The sequence below is a fragment of the Benincasa hispida genome, chromosome 2, assembly GCF_027475165.1.
Source record: "Benincasa hispida cultivar pf3 chromosome 2, pf3_genome.v1.1, whole genome shotgun sequence".
NCBI classification, from domain to species: domain Eukaryota; kingdom Viridiplantae; phylum Streptophyta; class Magnoliopsida; order Cucurbitales; family Cucurbitaceae; genus Benincasa; species Benincasa hispida.
The window spans coordinates 68,966,017-68,985,986 of NC_143479.1; the positions used below are offsets into that span (position 1 = coordinate 68,966,017).

At 30.9% G+C, this 19,970-nt stretch overlaps 1 protein-coding gene and 1 pseudogene across 1 annotated transcript; both read right to left on the minus strand.

Moving 5' to 3' along the window:
- Nucleotides 1-1,071: 1,071 nt before the first annotated feature.
- On the minus strand, nt 1,072-1,802 carry LOC150038122 (uncharacterized; annotated as a pseudogene).
- Nucleotides 1,803-4,663: 2,861 nt separating this feature from the next.
- Nucleotides 4,664-7,633, minus strand: LOC120071074 (heat shock cognate protein 80-like). Its single transcript, XM_039023101.2, has 3 exons — nt 7,309-7,633; nt 6,802-6,943; nt 4,664-6,705 (listed from the first exon to the last, which is right to left on the minus strand). The coding sequence occupies exons 1-3, from the start codon at nt 7,429-7,431 to the stop codon at nt 4,871-4,873; spliced, it is 2,100 nt and encodes a 699-aa protein (XP_038879029.2). The 5' UTR covers nt 7,432-7,633; the 3' UTR covers nt 4,664-4,870.
- Between the last annotated feature and the right edge of the window lie 12,337 nt (nt 7,634-19,970).

A 19,970-nucleotide genomic window follows, 5' to 3' on the forward strand; every position in this document is an offset into this window, starting at 1 on the left:
TCAAAGGAATGAGTCTCCATGGATCCTGTAAAGATTGAGGCAGTTACGAGTTGGCCCCGTCCAACCACAGCCAGTGAGGTGTGCAGTTTCCTGGGGTTAGAAGGCTACAAACGGCAGTTTGTGGAGGACCCTTTTGATCAACAATTTCTGTGTCAAACTCTTGCAATAACAATACCCCAGTTTCCTGGGGTTAGAAGGCTACAAACGGCAGGTGCGCAGTTTCCTGGGGTTAGAAGGTACTTGATCTTCAAATGATTTGTATGAATAATAACTTTTGATCCCGACAAATAAGGTCTAAACTTCTCCACAGCAAACACTACTGTGAGCAACTCTTTCTCGGTTGTTATATAGTTTACCTAAGTGCTATCAAGAGTTTTGCTTTCATATACAATCGGATGAAGAATTTTATCTTTGCGTTAAGCTAGGGCAGCCCCTATCGTGTAATCACTTGCATCGCACATTAATTCAAATGGACTTGACCAGACAGGTGTGCTCAGGATAGGCGTTGCGACTAGCGCTTGTTTTAGTGTCTCAAATGCTCTCAAGCAGTCATGCTCGAATTCAAAAGGTCTATTGATTTCCAATAGCATGTTCAAAGGATGTGCGATCTTTAAGAAGTCCTTGACAAACCGATGATAGAATCCGACATGTCCAAGAAAGCTACGTAGTCACATTTGTAAACGATGGCAGCTTTTCCACGACTTCTATTTTTGCTTTGTCAACCTCTAGCCCTAGCTTAGACACCTTGTGCCTAAGCACAATTCCTTCTAATTTCTTATGTTACCATAACAAAATCACCTGTCATACCATGACAAATAATTGTTGCAATTCCTTTTGTTTAGACACCTTGACTCTAAATATTCTCAAAATCAAAAGAAGCACTTGCTATGTCATCAATTATGCCAACTTTCTCTTTAGGAGATTCAAAGAAGTCGGTCACATCCAAATATGTCATACTGGATTATTCAAATATATCATTATCCTGGTATCCAGTCATACTGCATTAGAAGCATTTTTTTCAACATTTCTTGAACTTTTATCTTATGGAACTTTTCCTATATGATCATCATTTCATGTGGTTCTTTTGAAATTTGGATGATTATAATAATCACCATAAAAAGAATAATTATTTCTTCCTTTGCCACGGTCACGACCTCGACCACGACCATGACCTTGACCATGATTATTAAAATTCACAGCATTCACTTTAGGGAATGGTGTTGTTCCATTTGGTTGGGATTCATGGTTTTTCATCAATAGCTCGTTATTTTGTTCAACCATGAGAAGACATAAAATTAATTCACAATATTGTTTAAAATCTCTCTCTCCATATTGCTGCTGCATGAGCATATTCGAGTTATGAGATGTAAAAAAGATCTTCTCCAAGATATCCACATCAGTAATTTTCTCTCAACATAACAACAATTTTGAACTAATTTTAAATAATGCATAATTGTAATCATTTATTGATTTAAAATCTTGGAGCCTCAAATGCATCCATTCATGATGAGCTTTAGGAAGAATAACAGTTTTCTGGTGATCATACCTCTTTTTCAAATTCTTCCACAAGATGTTGGGATCTTTTATCATTAGATATTCCATCTTCAATCCCTCATAGAGATGATGAAGAAGGAAAATCATAGCTTTTTGGCCTTTTCCTGACAAGATATTGTATTGCCTTCTTTAATTGTTTCTCCAAGGTTCATAGCATCTAAGTATATCCCGGCATCAAGTACCCATGACAAATAATTGTTACCATTAATGTCAAGAGCTACAAATTCTAGTTTTGTAAGATTTGTCATGATAGCAGTATCATAAAATATTGTAATTATATTAGAAATTTAATATATATATCAAACATGCAAAATATTATTTAACTTATTAATTATAATAAAGAGAAAACATCATAAGCTCGTGCTAATAACGTGTTGTAAAATTGAGAAGCATAACGGAGCACAATGAAAACACATATGTAGAGAAAATATAATATAATAATAAAAAATAAAATAACATAACAAAATATGAGAAATTATGTAAATAGGAAAATATGGAAAATGAAAATATAAAGTGGATTTTCTCACCATTGCGTACTTTTCTAAGACCTACCAAATGTCACTATTTGTAGGCAAATTGGCATATAGAAGGTGGCAAATTAGCAAGTAAGAGGTGGAATGTTTTTGACACTAATAATGTGTATTCACAAGATACATGGAGAACATGTAGAATAACACATAGCCTTTTAGGACACTAATCATGGACATCTATGTTACACATATTATAATATTTATAATATGATTATTTTTTAAAAATATTAGATTAGTTTTATATATTCTTATAATAAAGTTTTATTTAGTTTGCTCAATATTTTCATGACAACTTTATTAAGTGTCTATATTATTTGTGTTTTTCTTTATTTATTTTTTTAAAGATTGTTTCAATTTTGTTCTTTATATTTTAACATTTTTCAATTTAATCTCTTTCTGGGGTGAATGTTAAAATGGACCAATATTTCTTCAGTTATGACTTGGTGCTTCTACCGTGGATGTTAGACGAAATGTCTTAACACTTATAGTTTTCTAATAGTTTGTTGTTCTCTCAAGATGTGGTTCCCATAGATCTTCTTTCCTTATCAACAAGATTTTGACATTCCTTTTCCGAAATTATTTTCTCCTTTTATGTGGGAGTCAAAATTGTGTTAGAGTTTCCTTATTTATTCTGCTACGTATTTAAGGGATGTTATTACGATTGCTCAGGTTGGCGATTTCGTGAAAGATACAAATGATTGTTGGTCGCCGTATGTGAAAATTTGAGAATTTGTTTCTTCTATATTCTTTGAGGAAAATGTTGTGTATATTGTTCTCAAATAGAGAGTGTAGTTCAAGTCAATAGTAAAACCTTTATTTCTTCACTTGAAACCAAGAAAGATAAACAATGTGTTGAGTAGGAGTCTCTGTCTCTCTCTTAGGAAGAGCCTAAATGTTCGTCCACAACTGTACCCATTATTAGGAGTCTAAGTAATATAGAGAGAGTCTCGCACTTAAAGAGAGCCTAACTGCTAGTTCAAGAATAGAGTTAGATGTATGTCACTATTATTACCAAAATTAATAGATAAGTACAATATTGTAGTTTCCTTTTTTACTATGGTGTGTTAAGTGTTACCGAATCATGTTTAACACCATACATCTAGCATGACATTACATTTGTGTATCTTTTATTTTTTTATTTTACGTTTGTTAATATGCTGTAATTCGCTATATATATGTGTTCACTATCTAAATTGTGCTATGGAAGAAACTTTTGATTTCTTTTCTTATTCCTTTTAATTGATGGCTAGGTAATATCATATTTAAATCATTAAATTAAATAAAACCAATTATAAAATACAGAATCACCTTTAAAAGAAAAATAATTTTTTTTAAAATATATCAATCTCTAAAGCAAGTTAAAAAGAAATAAAAAAAAAAAAGAATAAAGAAAATCTATATATTGTCTAGATTTCAAATCTACGTTAAAAAGAAAAAGAAAAAAGAAAGATATCTAAATCACGTTAAAAGAAATGATCGTGTTAAAAAGAAAAATAAATTAAATTAAAAAAAAAATGTATACTACCTAAGAAACACATTTTATCTAAACAAACTAAAAAAAAATGTTAAAAATAATAATTTAAAAATAATCTAAAGTTTTCTAAAAAGTTTACTGATAACAGTTTTTTTTTTTCAAAAAAAGTTACATTTTATCCCTGCATCTATATTTAAAAACCTACCATTCATATAAAATAATAATAATTTTTTAAAAAATCTAATTTAAAAAAAAAACAAAAAAAAAAACACTAAGTCGCGTTTGTCTTTTAGATAAAATCTCATTTAAGTTTTAGATAAAACCTCACTAAAATTTATTAAACAATTGAATTATTTATTTCAAAATACAATCATTAAACACTTTTTTGTTTTTTTTAACAAACTCAAATTTGCAAATCTAAATTAATTTTGTGAGATTAAATTAGAATTTCAAATGTAAATTTACTCAATCGTAAATCTTAATTTGTAAAGTTAAATTAAGATTTGGAAGGTAAATTTACCCTATAAATAGAACTTAAACCTTCAATTTCTTCATTTTCTTGTCTTCTTTTTGTTTATTTTTTTAAAACCAGTTTGCAACCAGAATTACAATATGAAAGCATCCTTAATGATATAGCCTATATTAGGAGGGCATTTGACCCCCAAATTGGATGGATAAAAAACCCACTTTGATTCACCAGATTACCTCAGTTGTTATTCGTACTCTGACTCTAAGCAATTCTTAAACAGAAGTTGTTAAAATATCCATGTAAGAAAATCTACGACCAATGTAGGGCGAAGGATTGTGCTGCAAAGTTATTAAAAAATCTCACTAAAACTTCTGCCCGTAAAAAAGTGAATGACTCGTCTCCTCGTTTATGAACCCTAGAAATGAAGACTAATATATTTTCATCAACAAAATATATACTTTCTAAAGTTAATTAGAAATGATACACTTTTAGAATGTGGGTGCGATGAGAATTTCAACCTTGTAGACTGAAAACCAAACCATGTCCATTGCTACACTCAACTAAACAGCTTCAACTCGTGGTCTATTTTAATTTTGAAGGCACAAAAGTTAAATAAGGAATAAAACAAGGGAGAGGTGAAAGATGAAACACATTGTGAGTGAAATATACTATCACTGAAGTCGCCACAAAATGTTTGTGAAAATAGAATTGTCTCAGCAACTTGATCAGGAAACCGAGAAGAAAAAACTTAATAAGCCATACACTAACTAAATGACATGACAAAATATATATTGTAAATCAAAAACATGACATAGGGAACCCTTAAGAAAGATGCTACCGGATTTAATCGACTTCCTCCATCTTGCTACCCTCTGCATCAGCATCAGCTTCCTCAAGAGGAGGCATTTCAGAATCGCCCTCTCCAGCATCCTCATCAATGCTTAATCCAAGCTTCAACATCCTGTGAATTCTGTTTCCAAAGGTGTTCGGGTCATCGAGGCTGAAGCCAGAAGTTAGAAGAGAAGTCTCGAAAAGGAGGAGAACAAGGTCCTTAACGGATTTGTCGTTCTTGTCCGCATCGGCCCTCTTTCTGAGCTCTTCCATGATGGGGTTCTCAGGGTTGATTTCCATGGTCTTCTTGCTTGACATGTAACCTGCCATGCTATTGTCCTTCAATGCCTGAGCTTTCATGATTCTTTCCATGTTGGCTGTCCACCCATATTCACCAGTTACCAAACAGCAAGGAGAATCCACAACACGGTCAGAAACAACAACCTTCTCAACTTTGTCGCCCAAAACATCCTTAATCACCTTGCATAACCCCTCGAACTTCTCCTTCAAAGCTTCCTGCTTCTTCTTTTCATCTTCACTCTCATCAAGTTTCAGACCTTCCTTCGTTGCTGATACAAGCTTCTTCCCTTCAAATTCCTTCAACTGACCAACTGCATACTCATCAATCGCATCAACCATGAACAGAACTTCGTAACCCTTCTTCTTGAGCTTCTCAAGGAAAGGAGAGTTTTCTACGGCTTTCTTGCTTTCACCAGTGATGTAGAAGATATCATTCTGGCCTTCCTTCATTCTGGTCACATAATCCTTCAGGCTTGTCAACTCGTCACCACTCTTGGTAGAGTGGAAACGGAGAAGTTCAGCAATCTTAGGCCTGTTCTGGGAATCCTCGTGGATACCAAGCTTCAAGTTCTTGGAGAAGGCCTCGTAGAACTTGTTGTAGTCTTCTTTGTTCTCGGCAATCTCAAAGAAGAGCTCAAGGCACTTCTTCACCAAGTTTTTGCGGATGACCTTCAAGATCTTGTTCTGCTGCAACATTTCTCTAGAAATATTGAGGGGAAGATCCTCAGAATCGACAATACCCTTAACAAAGCCAAGGTATTCAGGAATCAATTCCTCACAGTTGTCCATGATGAAGACACGGCGAACATACAACTTAATGTTGTTTGGCTTCTTCTTTGTGTCAAAGAGATCAAAAGGAGCCCTCTTGGGAACAAAGAGGATAGCCTTGAATTCCAATTGACCTTCAACAGAGAAGTGCTTTACGGCTAGATGCTCCTCCCAGTCGTTGGTAAGGCTCTTGTAGAAAGCAGCATACTCTTCCTTTGTAATCTCTTCTGGCTTCCTCATCCAGATAGGCTTCTGTTTGTTCACCAAGGACCACTCATGGGAAACTTCCTTGATCTTCTTCTTCTTCTTTTCTTCCTTTTCCTTGTCTTCATCAACTTCCTCAACCTTTCCTTCCTCGTCCTTCTTCTCTTCCTCATCTTCATCATCAGAGATTTCCTTCTCAATGGTCTTCTCGACCCAGAGAGAAATCGGGTAGCTAATGAACTCAGAATGCTTCTTGATCAAATCCTTGAGACGACGCTCCTCAAGGTATTCAAGCTGATCTTCCTTGAGGTACAGGGTAATCTTAGTACCTCGGCCAAGGTTCTCACCAGATGTGTCCCTGGTGACTGTGAATGAACCCCCAGCTTGGGACTCCCATACATACTGCTCATCATCATTGTGTTTAGTTGTAACAATAACCTTCTCAGCCACAAGGTAGGCCGAGTAGAAACCGACTCCAAACTGTCCAATCATGCTCACATCAGCGCCAGCTGCAAGAGCTTCCATGAACTCCTTGGTCCCAGATCTTGCAATGGTACCAAGATTGTTCACCAAATCTGATAACATAGACATGTTCACCAAATGAGTTATACCATAAGAAACAGATTAAAAAGACAGCCATACACACAAGTTAATGCGTAGCAATCACTCACCGGCCTTGGTCATTCCAATACCACTGTCAATAATCGACAACGTATTGTTTGCCTTATCAGGAATGATGTGAATAAAGAGCTCAGGCTGAGCATCTAGCTTGCTCTTGTCAGTCAAGCTCTCAAAACGGATCTTATCTAAAGCCTGAAATAAAATGCCACATCGTAAATTACAAGAATCCCATTCAGAAAATTATCTGTCTACATAATCCTAGACACAAATGCGTACACAATTCTTGAGAACTCTACAATCATCCAACAACCCAACAAGACTTCAAATAACCATTCAGTAGATAGTAATGAAGAATCTAGAAACGATAACATATCTTGATGCAATCTAAAGTACGTCTCCCTAAAAATTTGTTGAGCGTGTGTATAAGTAAAATCGAAATGCAACCAGGGAAATCCAGAATAACAATCAAAGATCATACTGAAACAAAAAGATCTACTAAGAAGAGTAAATAGAAAGAAGATCAAAGACGGAATTAAAGAAAAGGAAAGGATAGTTACGTCAGAGGAATTGCTGATAAGTTCTCGGAGAAAGATCTCCTTGTTGCTGTAAAAGGTGTTGATGATGAGACTGAGAAGCTGATTAATCTCAGCCTGGAAGGCAAACGTTTCAGTATCCGCCATTGCTGAAGACGCCGATCCAAGATCGAAGAAACAGAGAAATGGAGGAAAATGTAAACGGAAGCTTGAAAGAAGAAGTCGAGATCTAACATGGAGGAACCGATTGGTTATATAGAAGGGATTTTATTAGGGTTTCTGGAACCTTCTATCATCTCAAGTTTAAAGCCATTATTTTCTTCTTTTTCTTTTTTCTTTTTTCTTTTTAAGGAATATTCCAGAAAATGGGGTTCGGGAAAACCTAATCAGGGCCGGAACAAACCTTGCCGTTGAAAACCCGCAACCGGCACTATATTATTATCGTTATTATTATTATTATTATTATTATTACAAATATCAATTTATCGATTTAAATCATCAATTTTGAAAATTGTATTAATTAAACTGTAAATTAATAACTTTATTAATTTAAACTAATTTTTTTTATAAGTGTATTAATTTAAGTTTTAAATTTTGATAATCGTATCAATTTAAACTCTTTATTATATTTTATTTGAATACACTTATACTCAGAATTTAAATTGATATCTTATGAAAGTTCAGGGTTGAAATTAATACACTTATGAAAGTTCAGGTTTAAATTGATACAATTATTAGTTTGAGGTTTAAATTGATATAACTATTAATTTGAGATTTAAATTGATACAAATCTCAAAGTTCATAGTTTAAATTGATGCAACCCAAAGTTTAAGGTTTAGACGGATATAATTCTAAATTTATGGTTTAAATTGATACAATCCCCAAATTTTAAAGGTATAAATTAATATTTTTCATTATTAAGGCAAATGGTGGAAGGGCTTTAATGAGTGTTATAATTTATATTATTTAAGGTGAAATTAATTTATATTTTTAGTTAGTTAAGTGGGAGAATCTGAAAACATAAATTTGAAAATAATTGATACAATGAAAATAAAATTATATTTTATGTTTTCAAATAAATATAGATTCATAAATTGGATTTTAATTTAAACAATAGTTTATAATGTGTTTGATATTATATTTATAAATTCTAAAATTAGTTGTAGTTACCTACTAATAGTTGACAATAAATTATTATTGATTTATTTATATATATATATATATATATATATATATATATTATAATATGCAATTATTATTTTGTAATATTTTGTAAATGTCATACATTACATAGTACATGTTATTTTCTTTAAAAAAAATTAACTGAATTTATGATCTGACATTTTATATTTATGGATGTTTTATTTTTATTTAATATAATTATGCATTTTAAAATTTAGAATTCAAAATTTAGATAAGATTAAAATATAAAAAAAAATATTTTCAGAATTTGCACTAATTGGATCACAGAACTCTAAAAAATAATTTACAGAAAACAGAATTCAAATTGTCTATCAAACACATATTTATCAAACTTGGTGAATCTCAAAAACATAAAACAGAATCTGAATTCTCAATTGAAATCACTCTTCCTTTTCAAAATTACTACAAAACTTAATTTTAATGATTCAAATTCAATTCAATTTTTGTTTTAGTTTTATATTTTAAATTTTATTTTCATACCATCAAAATTAGAAGCGTTTTTATATACTCGAATGAGTATGGTTTTGTGTGTATTAGTTGTTATAAACATAAAGAATGTTTTTCAATTTAATTGGTTTTTTGTTAAAGATATAATTGGATTGATATATCTCTAACATTCCTTGTATGCCGAATCAAATTTTTATAATTATTTGGTTGGTTAAAGTATAATTTTTAATTTTATTCTAGAAGAGTAATTGATTATAACATTTTCGTTTTGGAAGAATTATTCATTATAACATTGTTCAAGTTTGAGGGTTTAAGAAAGTTTAAGTTAAAAATGATTCAAATGAAAATTGTTTTAAATAAAAGAATGGTTAAAAATATTTTCAAATATAGCAAAATATCACAATCCACCGATAATATACATTGATCATTGATAAGTATCTATCAATGTCTAATGATAATAGTCTATCAATGTCTATCACAACGACGTTTTGTTATATTTGTAAATATTTAGGTTCATTTTATTATATTTGAAATCAGTTATTGAATCAACCTAATAAATTTGTAATTATATATTTCATAAAAGTATGTTCATATTTTTTTTTCTTTCACATATATATATTTTTTTGTATATACGATGCACTAAATTAAAAGAGATTTTAATTGAACACATTTCAAGATGTACCAACATAATATTTTAATCTAAACCTTTTTTATGATTTTATATTTGAAATACATGAAATTACATTTGGTATATACTCCTCATTCTTGTTTCCATTTGCATATTTAAAAAAGAAGTAATTGTTATGTAAATTAAAATATAATAAGCTCAATTAATTTAAAATAAATAAACCAGAGATAAAAGTGATAATTAGGAATCAGTCGATTTAAACCCTTGAATTTATAGGTTAATTAATAATTTTCATTAACTAATATTGAGAAAAATAAAACTAGAAAATACAATAATTTACATGAAAAACTTCAAACTCGGAGAAATTTACTATGTGAAAAATTGTCACAATCTCTCTTCAGTCGTAATTACAATAGCATTCTCTCAAAACTTTTGTATCGCCCACGCTCTTTTATCCACTCTCAAACCTGAGTATACAAAAGAAACTTTAACAAGAATTAACAAATTCAAAGTTAAAATGTATCTAACTGGAATGGTTTGAATCTAAAGTCGCAGTCTCCTTTTATAATACTTAGAGTCATTACTTCTTTTATTTTTCTAACATAGGATAACTACTCTTCTACATTTTGCCAAAACCCAACCATTGAAATGCAAAAATTATACATGTTGAGTTAATTAAAACCTATAACTATAATTGCAAACTGTGGCTCAATTTATATCCTTCTTTAAATCATATATTGATAGATATATGTTAGTTAAATATGAGATAAACATGGAGAAGCTAATCTTTCATATTTTATAGGTTAAATTACAAATTTAACATCTAGACTTTGAATTTTGTATCTATCTGATCTCTGAGCTTTTAAAAATACAAATTTATACCCCGTTTGATTATCATTTTATTTTTTTGTTTTTTTTTTTGAAAATTAAGCTTATGGACACTACTTTTACCTCCAAATTTCTTCTTGTATCATAATTTAAAAAACCAAGCCAAATTTTGAGAATTAAAAAAATTAGCTTTCAAAAAGTTATTTTTGTTTTTGGAATTTGGCTAAGAATTCAACCATTATACTTAAGAAAAATACAATTTATTGTAAGAAATGTAGATGAAATATGTTTTAAAATAAATAAATAAATATATATATATACCAACCAGGCCTTAGTTTTCAACCTTGGATTTTTTTTAAAAAAAAATTAATGAATCTTCTAGACATAAAATTTAAAGCTTAGGATTACATTTAACATAAAATTCAATTTTATATATAACAAATCAATTAATTTTTAAAAATTTTGAATTGGTAAAAAACATGAAGTAAGAACAAAAGTGAAAGTTCATGAATCTATTAGACATAAAATAGAAAATTTAGGAGATGTACTAAACCATTTTGAAAGTTGATAACCAAATAAACACAAAGTTCAAGATTTATGCATTAAACTCGTAACTTACTCAAGAATGAGAAAATACTAATACAAAATCTCATTTATGTTGAAAATAAAATTTATAATCTATATTTATACTCATATAAAAAGGGCAAATTTTAGAAACTTTACCATCTTATTTTGCTCTTCATTTTTTAGTATATACTTCAATTAATAACTTCTTAATTAGCTTTTTCTGGCTTAATTAGTTTTATTTTAAATTATAATTAAGTCTGTGATTTTCGAGATTATATAAAAGTGCAAATGTGTCATTTTCGAGATTATATAGGGAAGTGCAAGAGTTTTAATATTTTTTTTTAAAAAAAAGTTAGAGAACATTTGTATGCCCATCCACTTAGAGATAATTACATGTGCCTTCGAGTCACAATCAGACTTTCTTTGAGCCCATGAAGCGATTGCACAAAACTTCTTTTCAAACAAGTTAGCCAGCTCAAATGCAAATAGTTGGCGATAATGGACATATCTCATAACCTCTATCCTCGTTTTCGAAAACGAGGTTAGATAAAATGCTCTCGCAAATGTTTGAAAGCAATTTGAGAGAATGATTGTTATAGACTAGGAAACAAGTAAGGGACAACAACAACTTAGATAACATATAATTTCGGATATGAAGGATTCACGACTAGTCTCACCCCCTGAATATATTAAATGATTTTATGTGAATGTCACTCTTGCATATGGAAAGACGAGAGTCAATCACTAACAAAATCCTATTGATTTATTCGTGGTGGGAATAGCCATCTTATTCGAGGTGGTTGCATCCTTATATCTTCGAGGTGGTTGGTCATAGTCTAAGAAGTTACATTGTTAATGACTTAAATCACTGTTTTTTTTTTGGATGGACAAAATCCAAATAAAAAATCTTAGTACTATCGTAATACATACTCCTCCTATTTATTATTTGACACTTCATAAAGTGAATTTTTAATTTATTGTTTATTTTTGTGGATCCCATTTAATTCTTAAATGACACTCCTGTGGTAAGCAATGAATTAAGATAGTATGAAATTTTTTTAATATTACTATAGTACTAAAAATTTTCTGGCAAAACCACCCACGTGGAGGTGGAATTTAATTCAATTAAAATTATAAAAGCTTTTGAATATTGAGAATTTTGGATGGTGAAGGTTATTATTATTATTATTATTATTATTATTATTATTATTATTATTATTATGTTTATGGGGCTTTCTATCTTGCTCCTTATATTAATGTCTATACGTTTTGTAAAATCCTCATGCTCTATTTGTTTTGTTGAAATGGAATGGGTTGGAATGGAATGTAATCCAAATTCTATGTTTGGATTGAGCGTTTTGGGACTGATCTATAATATCAAGCTCCTTCTGTTCCCATCGTTTTCAATTCCTTCTGTTCCCACCGTTTTCAATCCAGCTCTCTTTCTCACATTTTTCATTTTTCACGATCCCATTTCCATCCCATCCTCGATATCTCACGCATTCCAATAGTCCTTTAATTTCCAGTATTCCCGATTACATTCCAACCTCCCAAACAGCCTTTAAAAAGAGAGTCGAGAACAAATCTGCTCATTATTTGACAACTTTGGCATCTTCTTTTGGGTTTTCTTCTTTTTGGAGAGAGTTCTTTTCTCCGTCTATTTTATCTGTCATCCTCAAGAGGGATTGATGTATGACTATTGGTTGTTGTGCTAGTCTTAATCCATTTCGAATTTAGTCTATATGAGTTTAAAAGTTAGAATTGAGTCTTTACGATTTGATAAAACCTCCCTATTGTAGGGATTATTTATGAAGATTTCATCAAACCATATGGACTAAGTTCTAATTTTAAACTATGATTTTATTAAACTATAGGGACTAAATTCTGATGTTAAACTATAGGGACCAACTTCTAACTTTCTCCAAACTAGGACTAAATTTTCAATTTAATACAAAGAATGAAGACCTCGTTTGGTAATCATTTCGCTTTTTGTTTTGGTTTTTGAAAATTAAGTCTATTTCCTCCACATTTCTTACAACGATTTCCATCTTTCTTAAATACAATTATTGGATTATTAGCCAAATTCTAAAAAAAACTTAATTAAAAACTATTTTTTGTAATTTTCAAATTTTGACTTGATTTTTTAAACTATCGATAAAAAAGTAGACAACAAAGGAAGAAATTTAGAGTAGAAGTAATGTCTATAGGTTTAATTTTTAAAAACAAAAAATAAAAAACCAAATCATGATCAAACGAGACTTAAGTTATCTAATTCATTTTAACCAAAATTTGAAAAGAAAAATAAGAGGACTAAAATTTAAACCAAATTAAACTTTGGAAACATTCTAGTTTTGTATCTCAAATTCAAGTGATTGTTTTCATTAGTCAAATTAAATTGTAGGTATTATATTTACTTTGAATTAAAAGTTTGGGCACATCAATTTTGGATGCTAAATTCAACCATTCAAATTTCGTTCTTATCGTTAGGCCAAATTAAATTGGAGATAAAATTCTGAATTTAATCTAAATTAAAATTTGTACATCAAATTAAAATTTGATTGAAATTTAACTCCACATCGGGTGTTATGCCATATAAAAAAATAAAATAAAAATAAAATTGACCCAAATTCATAATTTTGATAAGTTGACGTTAACAAAATGACATATAACCTCAAATTATAATTACGACCAAAATTCATATTTAGTCAAATTGACATATCAGATAGCAAAGTCAAAATCAAGAACAAATATCATGTACTCCGATTCTATATTTATCTTTTTTTTTTTAGATTCAACCCACACGTGTTCATCGATCTTGAAAATATGACATTAGTAGAATGAGAAATGTTAGACCAATTAAAATTGTCACGTCATTTCTCAAATGAATGTCGAAATCACAAAACCATTGAATTTTGGGCTAATCAAGTGGCAACAGAATCCCAATTAAAATTAAAGACGAAATATTAGTGAATCCTAATAATGTCATATGTTTCTTCATGACCATTAGATTGAATAAGTTGGTTAGATCCCATTAGAGTATAATATTTGGACAAATGTTCAATTGTGTAAAAAAAAAAAAAAAAAAAAAAAAAAAAAAAAAGCAAAAGTATTTTGGCTCAAGAACGAAGCACCCAAAATCCAATTGATTGGACCAAGGTGTCATCCAACTCTATCTATAGAGAAATTCCTTTTCATTTTGAATCAAAAACTTAAATCTCCACAGCAAACTTAGAGATAAATCACCAACTATCGGAAGGCTCCTTAAACCCCCTCAAGATCAAACATTCCATAGAGAATAAAGCCTCTGCAAAGATAAGAAATATTCTTTTAAGATCTTCAACTTCAACAACATTCACTTATTTCATCTCTTGAGTGAAGTGTACACATTTAATAGAGAGAATCAAAGAATCGAATATTTGAAATCGAACCACATCTACATAAGTCTACATAAATTCAATTCACCTCCACGAATTGCGTTTCCCAAAAATCTCATGCAAAATGTGTTATCCTCTGAATTAGTATTCTAGCTCATTTAAATATCACGTATAAATTGTAGGATAGTGGGGGTAAATAGGGTTGACTACTAATTTTTAAAAAATAATTTTATCTTCAAACAATCCTCAATAAAGTTAACCCACTAATTTGATTAAAGAAAATTTATGCAAGACAAAACTTAAATCATGCACGTTATAATAACTTCAAATTTAAAGACAATTTAATCAAGGATAAATTTAAATAACATACTGAAAATTCAATCATGCAATTAGGAAAGATTAAAAAATAACTGCAAAAAATTGAAAACCAAAAATAAAAGAGAGAGAGGAAGAGAAAACACTGGGAATTATAGTGGTTCGGCAAATTGCCTACTCCACTCTCCAAGAGTCCTATTTCACTAAGTGATCCTCTTGTAGGTGAGGACCAAACCGACACACGACCCTCTTTTTCTTAAGCTAAAGAGAAACCCAAGATCCTTTTTACTGGTTGGATCAAACCAATTGATCCTTTTTTTTTTCTCACAACCCAAGGTGTACCCACACCTTAATACAATTCCCAAAAATTAAAAGAAACCCTCACAATATTATCTTTCGAAGGCTAAATATATAAGTTGAGCACTAAAAAAAAACTCACAAAAATAACTCTAGGCCAATTTAGGAGCAAGGAGGACAAGAATTTGAGAGTAGAGAGAATTGAGAGCTTAAGACTTGATAGCTTTTGGTGCGTGAATGAAGAGTAAAATCAAGTCGAATTTATAGGCGAGGGGGATAAATTTTGGTCATTGGATATGATTGCAAATGAAGGGTGGAGATTGAATAAAAATAGAAAAGGAAAGGATTTGTAATTAAGAGAGGAATTTTGAAAGATTGGAATTATTGAGATTTGGAGAATAAAAAGGATTTGAAGGATGAAAATTTAGGAAGGAAATCAAATTTGAAAAGGCTGAAATTTGGTGAGAATTTGGAGAAAATTGGATCAGGAAATTAAAGAAAAATAAGAATGAAAATAAAAAATAGCCGGATAAAATGAGCACCACGCGCACAAGGGAGAGGATTGAGCGTCACGCGCCGCATTCTGTGAAGAAACCGCAGGCACGTGCGGCGCACTCGCGCGTGAAGCTGGGTGACCGCCACTTGTCATTATCTCATTCATCCACGGTCGCCACGTCACTGCCACATCAGTAAAAAGTGATCGATTGGAGCGCCACGTCATCTACCACGTCAGCAATATTGACTGTTTGTGTGCCACGTCAGCAAGATGCCACGTGTCACTGCCACGTTGGATCTCCTCTATAATCTTCTTTTGCTTATAACTTTCTCGTTTGAACTCCGATTTGAGCGATTTAAATTGCGTTGGAATCATCTTTCTGAGCTCTACAAGATATGACTCTGAAACACTAAAAATGTTAGTACAAAAAATCTGAGTTTGTTATCATCAAAATACTTGGTTTGATTGAAACCATAAAGCTAACAATCTCCCCTTTTTTATGATGACAAACCACCATAATACCAAAAATACTTCTCCTCTTTCTACAAAAGGCTTCTTCATTTAATGCCTTTGTAAGAATATCTGCTACCTGATTCTCAGTATTAACATAATTAATGACAATATTCTTATTTTGCACATGCTCTCGAAGAAATTGATGTCGAATATCTATATGCTTTGTTCTAGAATATTGAATGAGGTTTTTAGTTAACTTAATTGAACTAGTACTATCACAAAAGATTGGTACTTGTTCAAAATTTAAATCAAAATCACGCAAAATTTGTTTCATCCATAAAACTTGAGAACAACAAATAGCAATAGCAATATATTCAGCCTCAGTGGTAGATAATGCAACAGAATTTTGCTTTTTACTATACCAAGCTACTAAAGAACTACCTAGATAATGACATGTTCTACTAGTACTTTTTCTATCAGTTAGACTACCAGCAAAATCAGCATCAGAATATGCAATCAAATCTAAAGATGCATTTTTAGGATACCATAAGCCTAAATCAACGGTACCAAGCAAATATTTAAAAATTCTTTTTACAGCATGCAAGTGCGATTCTTTAGGACATGATTGAAATCTAGCACACTGCATACACTAAACATAATATCAAGCCTACTCGCAGTTAAGTAAAGCAAGGATCCGATCATACTTTTATAAGTTTTAATATCTACGTTTTTACCTTTTTCATCCTTATCAAGCTTTGTAGTGGTACTCATCGGGGTCTTTGCTACTTTTGCATTATCGAACTTAAACCTTTTGAGTAGATCCCCTGTGTACTTCTCTTGATTTATGAAGATTCCATCTTCAAGTTGCCCAAGGAAGAATTTAAGTTCTCCCATCATGCTCATTTCAAACTCACTATACATACACTTAGAAAATTCTTCACAAAGAGAAGAGTTAGTAGCACCAAATATAATATCATCAACATAGATTTGCACTAATAAAATATCATTATCTTTAATTTTGACAAAAAGAGTAGTATCAATGAGTCCCATTTTAAAACCATTTTCTAGCAAACTCAAACAGTCATACCAAGCTCTAGGAGCTTGTTTAAGATCATAAAGTGCTTTATTTAATTTAAAAACATGATTTGGATTATCAAAGCTTTCAAAATCAGGAGGTTGTTCAACATACACTTCCTTCATTATGAAACCATTTAAGAAAGCACTTTTTACATCCATTTAAAATAAAGTAAAATTCTTATGAGATGCAAATGCAAGCAAAATGCGAATAGATTCTAATCTAGCAAAAAGAGCAAATGTTTCCTCATAATCTATTCCTTCTTCTTGACTATAGCCTTGAGCAACTAGTCTAACTTTATTTCTAACAATATTACCAGATTCATCTATTTTATTTCTAAATATCCATTTGGTACCTATAACAAGATGATCACTAGGACGTGGGACTAGTTTCCACACATTAGTTCTTTTAAATTGATTTAATTCTTCTTGTATAGCAATTAATCAGAACTCATCAGATTCAGCATCTTTAAAAGACTTTGGTTCAATTTGAGACACGAAAGCAACATTATTTAAAGCATTTAAAGAAGAGCAAGTTCTTACCCCTTGAGATACATCACCTATTATTAACTCCCGAGGATGGTGAGTGGAGAATCTTCAATCCTGAGGGAGGGATTTTTTGGCTCTTTCTGAGATTCATTTGATATTGCTTCCCTATCTTTAATACTAATATCTTCAACAGGTATTTCTAATTCATCACCAGCAGAAACTTTATTAGTGGCAACACGTATTTCATTAAAAACAACATTCATTGACTCTTCAAGTATATGAGTTCTTTTATTAAAAACTCTATATGCTTTACTACATGTAGAATATCCTGAGGATATGCCAATGTCCGTTTTTTACTCAAACTTTCCAAGTTTCATTTGTCTTTCAAAGTAAAACATTTGCAACCAAAGACTTTGAAATAGCTAATATTTGGAGTTTTATTATTAAAAAGCTCACAAGGAGTTTTATCTAAAACAGGTCTTATTAAAACACGATTCATTACATAAGATGCAGTATTAACAGCTTCAGCCCAAAAAGATTTTGGTAAATCATATTCATTAAGCATGGAGGTAGCTAATTCTTGTAAAGATCGATTTTTCCTTCCTACAACACCATTTTGTTGAGGTGTTTTTGGAGAGGAAAAATCATGAGAAATTCCATTTTCTTCACAAAAATTTTCAAAAGAAATCTTTTCAAATTCTCCTCCATGACCACTTCTAATTTTCAAAATCATAAAACCTTTTTCATTTTGAATTCTTTTTGAAAAGCTAATAAAAGATTTTAAAACTTCATCCTTATGAGATAAAAATAAAACCCACGTAAATCTCGAAAAATATCAACTATAACAAAAGCATAATGTTTTCCACTTAGACTTGCAACTCTAGTAGGTCCAAAAAGATCCATATGTAACAGTTGCAAAGATCTAGAAGCAGAAACCATTTTCTTTGGTTTGAAAGAAGACTTAGTTTTTTTACCCATTTGACAAGCATAACAAACTCTATCTTTTTCAAAGTTTAATTTTGGAAGACCTCTAACAAGGGATTTCTTAGAAATATTTGAAATTAAATGCATGCTAGCATGACCTAACCTTCTATGCCATAACCACGAATCATCATGCAATGTAGATAAACATTTATTTTCTACTATAGGACAATCTAATAGATTAATAGTATAAATATTTTTATCTCTATTTTCTACAAACAGAAGTTTTCCAACACATGCATTTTCTATAGTACAATTTTTATCACTAAAAATTACTCTATATCCTTTATCACATAATTGACTAATACTTAATAAATCATATTTTAAACCATCAACCAACAAAATATTTTCAATAAGAAAATTCGAACCATTACTAATATTACCTTTGCCAACAATCTTACCCTTTTTATTGTCACCGAAGATAACGTATCCTCCATCTTTTTTTTCTAGGTATGTGAATTTTGTGTGGTCTCCAGTCATATGTTTTGAGCATCCACTGTCCAAGTACCACTTATTCTTTATGGATCTCAAACATACTTGAGAGAATTAATTCTCAAGATGTAACCTTAAGTACCCAAATTTGTTTGGGTCCTTGGGGGTTAGCTAACAAAATTTAGGAATTCATCTCTTTTCATTCATAATATTGATTTTTCTTAAATTGCATACACAAGCTTTATGACCATATTTTCCACATGTATGACAAATAATAAAACCTTCTTTGACAAAGTAGTTTGTAAATTTCTTTTGTTTTTTGTGAGGTTTATAACCTAAGCCACTTTTATCAAATATGTATTGTTGCTTACTCATCATGATATCTTTAAAAGAGTAGTTAAAATATCTTCATTTTTATTTTCTAATAATTTATACTCTTCTTTTAAAGCATGCAAATTTGATTTAGATAAATCTAGATCTTTTCCTAATGTCTCATTTTTCTCTTTTAGATTATCTAGCTCAATTAATAAATCATTATTTTCAAGAGCTAATTTAGCATTTTTCTTCCTAAAAGACATATATTTGCAACTTGGTTTTTTAAATTTAATTTTAACTTTATTATATGCATCAATGAACTCATCAAAAGTAAGGTTTTCAGGACTTACTTCATCGTCGTCGTCGTCGTCGTCTCCAAAAGCCATAAAGCACAGATTTGCTATTTCTTCCTCGCTTTCAGATTCGCTTTCATCGCTTTCGTCCCAAGTAGCTTTCATGGCCTTCTTGTTCTTCTTTGAAATGGCTTTTCTTTGAGGGCAGTCCCACTTCACGTGTCCGGGCTTTTTGCATTCATAACAGATGATTGTATCTCTGTTGCTCTTTTCTCCTTTGCCTTCTTGATTGTTGACTTTCTTTGAGAAGTTCCTTTTCCTAAAATGCTTTTTGAACTTCTTGATCAAGTAAGCGAACTCCTCATCATTTAGTTCAGCTTCAGTTCATTTAGTTCAGCTTCAGTTTCAGAGTCCTCTTGAACTTGAGTGGACTTTAATGCTAGGCTCTTGTTCTTTTTGACATCTTCTTCCACATTGGCCTTCATGATTATCTC